This window comes from Ziziphus jujuba, chromosome 6, assembly GCF_031755915.1.
Source record: "Ziziphus jujuba cultivar Dongzao chromosome 6, ASM3175591v1".
NCBI lineage: Eukaryota > Viridiplantae > Streptophyta > Magnoliopsida > Rosales > Rhamnaceae > Ziziphus > Ziziphus jujuba.
This window is the reverse complement of record NC_083384.1, coordinates 23,688,652-23,695,228: the sequence shown is the minus strand read 5'-3', so window position 1 is coordinate 23,695,228 and position 6,577 is coordinate 23,688,652. Positions and strand designations below refer to the sequence as shown.

The 6,577-nt window shown below is 30.9% G+C and overlaps 1 protein-coding gene across 1 annotated transcript; it reads right to left on the bottom strand.

Moving 5' to 3' along the window:
• Positions 1 to 1,707: 1,707 nt before the first annotated feature.
• Positions 1,708 to 5,276, bottom strand: LOC107430260 (non-specific lipid transfer protein GPI-anchored 7). The gene is made up of 3 exons (XM_016041084.4): positions 4,837 to 5,276; positions 3,841 to 3,879; positions 1,708 to 2,056 (listed from the first exon to the last, which is right to left on the bottom strand). Exons 1-3 carry the CDS (start codon positions 5,156 to 5,158, stop codon positions 1,971 to 1,973), a joined length of 447 nt encoding a protein of 148 aa, XP_015896570.1. The 5' UTR covers positions 5,159 to 5,276; the 3' UTR covers positions 1,708 to 1,970.
• Positions 5,277 to 6,577: the final 1,301 nt, after the last annotated feature.

Here is a 6,577-nt window from a genome sequence, read left to right as displayed (position 1 = left end):
ATAGCTTAATAAATTGTGACTTAACAGATAGGTACAATTGTTAAAATGTGCGAATAAAGTTCCACATCAATTAAACATGAGGATCCAGAAAGATATGTAAGAGACTTTGTTATCTGCCCTATTAGGTTAACCTTTTTGCTTAGGCTTAGTTTACTATTACTTGGTTCCAAAAAATTCAGCTGGAGCTGTAGCTACATTGAACCAAGAATTAGCTACAGCTATACTAAAGAAAGACTCAGTCTGAAGAAAAAATCAATTAAATGTTTGGTAACTTATATTAATAAAAGTACTATAATGTATAAAAGTTATGAAAAAGTAATTGGTAACTTATTAAATTAATTGATATAAAGTTTACAATTACTAAAAGACATAATGTGTATATTTTTTTAAAAAAAATAATAATTTATATGTAATTATGTTGTGATATTTTTTCTATTAAAATTGAATTTAAAAATATTGTTAATATATATATATATATATATATATAACAAATGATCAATGATTATATTAAATTTATTAATTTATTAAATTGTTTATAATAATAAGTGTTTTAATTTGAGTATGACTTTTTTTTTTTTTTGATAAATGAGTGTGATTGTTTGATAGGATAAAAAGTAAATAAAATGTATTATTTTATTGATTAATTAAGGGTATTGTAGGAATTTAAATTTATTTGTCGAGATTATAAGAGAATCATATTTTTAAAATCATGTATCCATTTTATTCTACAAGCTTCTTTGTAACTGCCTAAATTATAAAATAATCAGGGGAATTATTATTTTACAAAACACTTTAATCCTCTTAAATTTTAGAATAATTGATTTTAACACTTCTCAACACAATCCCAAACTAGCCCTTACAACCCCAAGCCTCAATAAGTGATATAAGAGTCTAAAACTCAAAAAGAACCAAGTGTATGCATGAGATGAATCTAAGGTGAATCGAATGGTGGATAAGTCCCAGATGGTGGACCACAATGATGAAGAGTAAAGCCATGATTGATAGCTGAAACTAGATGATGAAAAGTTCACTTCATGATGGTGAGGGGATGAAGACCTCCATGCCAACTCCCACATGGAGGAGGTCATCCCATCGAAGCTCCTTGGTAATGCGGTGAGCCATCATAACTGCAGAGAAGATCTCAATGAGATATGACGAAATAATAGTTGTCAATTTGAGAGGTTACCAGAATGGAAAGGGCAACTGATCCTTTGTTCGAGATAGTGATTGTTAGAGTATGTGAACAAAGTTCCACCTATGCTGGTTAAACATGGAAATTTTTAAGGTATATATATAACAGGTTTAAGTTATTCCCTTTATTGTATTAACCTTTTAACTTAGAACCTTAAACTTTCAATCATTAACGATAACAAATAGCATTTCTCATCTTTTTGAAAATGTTTCAGCTTCCTTACTCTCCTTCGTGCTCTCAATGTTGTCGTTGTTGTTGTTTTCACTTAATGAAAATAATGTTTGAATTTCTTCTTTTAAATAAATTGACAATATACGAATTCGCTTGATGTGTGAAATTCTCTTATAACTTTGGAAAGAGTTTTTTCACTTTTTTGGGACCTGATTTGATTCACCAATAATTAGAAACAATATGGGGAGCTTGATTGAAAGCTATAGAGTTAGATAGACAGTTTTAATTGGATCACCACTCCATTCTAAAAAGTACCGTTCTAATGTATCCTAATATTCCAGGTATTATAAAAGAAACAAATTGAAAGTTGCTTGTATTACATAACTCAGTGATACATCAAGGGTACCGATGCAGACCAATTATATCATAAATATAAAATCAATGCCAAAAAAAAAAAAAAAAAGGATGCGATCCAGTAACAAAATAATCCTTAAACCATGTCCAAATCTTAATGATGCAATGACCTCAGCATTATTTACTTCAGATAATTGTATAGGCTTCCGAAGGGTAATATGTATGTATATATATATATATATATATATATAACCTAGTAAAACATCATAGAAGCCAAAAATATGAGCAGAGTATAAATTCCAGTCCACACGATCATCTGTGCATCACTGCCTGGAACTCCTGTTAGATGAATTCACAATATTATTAGAATAGGGAAATATTCACATTCAGAGATTGCATTTACAAAATCAGTTTGAATACACTTAAAAAGTCTTGAATCTATCTCTATTGTTTATTTGGACAATGATGCAAGTTGGAATTTCCACTTTCCAATTCTAATATAAATAACCCAAAAAAAAAAAAAAGACAAAAACAAAAACAATATATATATATATATATATATATGTGTGTGTGTGTGTGTGTGTGTGTGTGTGTGTGTGTGTGTGTCTAAAAAACAAAACAAAACAAAGGCTTCAATTTTAATAATCTTTTGTCACACAAAACTTACCCTCTACGAGATGTTTGAAATCTTTTCTTTGCAGGGTATTATAGAGGTAAATGACTTAGGGCACTTATTTACATAAAATTCTTTGATAATTAATTACTAAATATTGCCAAGAGATTTAAAATTATATGAAAGAAGACCAAGATTTTGGGAAAATGAAGGTTTGATAGAAAGAAGATGCATATTATAACCTGTTGTCACACAAGCAATACTCGTAAGAAAAAGTATGACAATTTCAATCTCTTAATCAACTTTGTCTTCTCAAAAGTTTTGCAAATCTCCTTTACCGATGACTAATTTAACTAATCGCATAGAAATTAAGTGCCTCTCACGGTATTTGTTGGTGTACGTGTGGCAAGGGTTAAGACCAAACCGTACTATAAGTTATTTTTCGAGCACTCTGCTAAGAAGAGTAATATCTTTCAACTAATTAAATTTTCCAAATCATTCTAATAATCAATTTCTATTAATAAACAGTGCTAATTGCTATAATTTGGTTGCGATAAAATAGGAAAAGAAAAGAAAATATAGAATGAAGCATTTTTTTTCTCTTCTTCTTCTTTGGTTTTCATTTCAGTACAGAATGAAGCTACTTGATTGGATTTCTTTGTGGTGTGTTTGTTTTCCCCATTAATATATTATGCTTTGTATGAACCACAATGTTAAACATTTCCTTTCCGTTTTAGCAACAAATACTTTTCTTGCTTTGGACACGCCACTCTAAATTGCAACACCAAATCACAGTCTTTTTGGGTCTACAAAAGCTTCCTTAAGAGTTGGTATCATCTAAACTACACCTTACCAACATTAATAAGACCTCAGTAATGGCATATTAAATTTAGAGTAGGTAAACCCATGAATCACACCTAATTTCATCTGCTTGTCACTTCCAGAGAGCCAAATGGCAATATTTACTGTTATAAAATTTAAATTTGAATTCCACTGTGGGACCTAACGTGAAGACCAATAAATGATTTTTCCTTACAATGTGTGTTACATTTATGTCCAATGACTTTCGTCAATCCCAATTTAAAATCAAAAATATATATGAGCAAGAGAGAAAGATAATAATTAACTGCAGGTCAAGCTGTAAAACTAATATTATGCATGCATTTAGAAAAATGCTTTTTATCATTCCCGATCATTATTGGTGGAACTCATATGTTATTTGATCATTTAAATGATTTTTCAAAAAAGTTTATTTTTTTTAATTAAAATTTAAAAATAAAAAATTAATACATAACTAATTAAATTAGATTTCACTGGTGATAATTATTATTAATGACAAATAGCAAACTTCTTATATTTAAGGCACTATATTTGGTTGACTTAGGTCTTTTCTAATAAGAGAATAATAAGCTATAATTTTGAAAAAAATAAAATAATGAATAACAAGCTATGATTTTCAGGAAAAATAAAATAAAACAAAGTGAAAAACAATTATAGAGGAAATTTTCACCTGGGGGTGGTGGAACAGATTGAGGAGAGGGACCTGTAGCTGAAAAAAAAAATGCAAAATAATTTTAAACATTTAAAATTTAAAAATTATATTAAACAAAAAAATAAATTTTTTTTGAAGATACAATTATATAAAAAACATTAATAAAATAACAATCAGAAAAAAATTATTAGAAACATTCCAAAATTTTATGAAAAGTACATATGAATTCAAAGTCTTATTCGATGAACAGCTAATAGAATCAAGATGTATGAAGTCTGTACATAAAAAATAAACCTGAAAGGGATCTGAAACCCCACCCAAAAATAAAATAAAATTAAAAAATTAAAAAAAATAAATAAAGAATTAAAAATTAAAGATTCTCAGCAGCTCAAGATTATAACATCACACAGTTAATTAAAACAAGGATTAGTTACACTTTGATAGCCTCTAAGTTGGAAATTGCATTTTCGAAGCACAAATTTAAAACGTTTCAATTTGTTGTATTTTTGGTCAGATTGAATTCTTTTTTTTTTTTTTTTGGCTAAAGTGATGTTTAAAAAATTGAAGTGCAATTCTCTATCGCAATTTAGTCTCTAATTTTAATTCACAGCCATTTTGATTCTTATTTTTTTGCAAAAAAATTGCTTTCAATACAAACAGGTCATTTGTCTCAAAACTGTTAATAGCCATTCGCTCAAAATCCAATTGGACTAAAACAAAACAAATTAAAACTTAAAAATCTGAATTAGAACATTTTAAATTTAAAGCTCGAACATACAATTTCCACAAGCTACAGACACTAAATTGCAATTAACCCTTAAAAAAATATCTACCTTTAAAACATCCTATTTCTTCCAGCATAAAATTGCATAAACAAAAAAAATATAATAATAATAAAAAATAAAAAAATAAAAGAACAGAACAAAAAAGATCACGGACCGTGGTCCAGAATTTAATCCACAACTCATATATAAGCTGCTCAAAAAGAAAAAATAATAAAAAAATAAAAGTTACCATTGCATTGGACTCTGTCGGCGGGGACGCCACAGGCCTGGGTAAGTCGTAGAGCCTGAGTGATATTAAGGCCCAAATTTTCAAGAAAACCAGGGGTGTTGTAGAGAGTGCAGAGGCAGTCAAGGTCGTTGGTCACCGTCTCTTTGAGTGGGTTGCAGCACGCAGGTGGTGGAGTCGTTGAGTTCAAGTACGATGCACAAGGAACCAATTTGTTAGCGCAAGAGTTTTCCTGCGCATCTGCCAAGCTCGCCACCATGCCCACCAATACAACCACCACCGCCACCGAGCTCAGCTTCAGCCTCAACCTCTCCGAGAGACCCATTTTCCCTCCGAAGCTCTTCTTGGGTTCTGAGTTTTTATTTATTTTTTTGTTTTTGCTTTTGCTTTTCTTCTATTTTTTATTGTGGTGGTTGGTTTCCACTTTCCTGGGTTTCTTTCTTCTTCATCATATATTATATACTTGGTTTGTGTCACCTTGGTCAAAGGGATAGGGGAAGTAGTTGTGCCCACGTGATATCAGAGAGCGTTGAGCCCACTCTCCGAACATATTGTATTTTTCATTTTTTTTTTAAAAAAAAAAAAACCAAAAAGTTTAAAGAAGAAAGAAAACTGAAACAAGAAACAAAACAAAAAGTTAAAATTGAAAAAAGAAAAAAAAGAAAACACGCCTTGACGACTTCAGCGCCTTTTGTTTTTTTATTTTATTTTATTATTTTTTGTTTTTTGGGACCTTACAGTCAGAAATGTCGACTGACCGATCATCAAAGTCTGCGTCCACGCGGTTTCAAAAGAAAAAAAAGTCTGTGTCCATATACAAAATTATTTATATAATAACAATAATAAATATGTCCATCTGGACATGTCCTGGTTCTGAATCGTTGTGCAAAAATTTTCCTTCCAAATTTATAAAAAATAAAGTTAATAGTAGTAACAATAATAAATATAATTTACCTTTCCCTCTCACCCACATGTACACACACATATATTTATGCCTTCTCTTTCAATTACTTGTGTGTGTGTATATATATATATATATATATCCCCAAAGCCTAACTCATGACCACACAAAAGAATCTGAATGAGAGCAAAGAAGGGAAGCTCATGATCATTATTAAAGATACACCACACCAATTCTTTGCAGCTCCGGGTTATTGACAAAGTAAAACGCGTATTGAAAAACAGTTTTACAAAAACAACACAAGACATGAGAGAGAGAAAGTGTATCTGACGGCGAGGATGTAACCAGCAGATCTGAGATCATCGTCGAGAGAGAGAAGCAGATCTGAGATCGACGTCGAGAGAGAAACAGATCGGAGATCGGCTTCGCGTCGAGAGAGAGAGATGATCAAGAAAGAAAGAAAAAGAAAAGAAAAGAAAAGTCTTCTTCTCTTTGTGTGTTATTGCATTCATATGAGACAAAGAGAAATTACCCAAAAAGAAAAAATTATGAGACAAAGAGGGAGCTTCAGAGGCATTCAAAGACTCTGACACACAAAGGAGCAAGAAGGAATTATTTTATCTTGAACACTATCCGGAAACACGAAGTTTTCCCCAGTCCAGTCTTCTCCTGTAAGTGTGTTTCACAGGGAAATGGACAACCAGCAGAGCAATTTGAAAGTCTTGCAACAGGCCCTAAGGACACTCACACTGAAACCCAACACAGACAAGGAAGAGTCCTTTTCAGAAAGAACGTTAGTAGGAAGAATCCTCACTGCGAGAAGATTCAGAAGATTCAAACTTG

What these genes read in the sequence shown, in the direction of transcription:
- LOC107430260 (XM_016041084.4), bottom strand. Translation starts at nt 5,158, where the DNA reads ATGGGTCTCTCGGAGAGGTTGAGGCTGAAGCTGAGCTCGGTGGCGGTG. An exon ending in CGACAGAGTCCAATGCAATG is followed by an intron (nt 3,880 to 4,836) that starts GTAACTTTTATT and finishes TTTTTTTTTCAG; the next exon opens with CTACAGGTCCCTCTCCTCAA. An exon ending in ATCTGTTCCACCACCCCCAG is followed by an intron (nt 2,057 to 3,840) that starts GTGAAAATTTCC and finishes TTCATCTAACAG; the next exon opens with GAGTTCCAGGCAGTGATGCA.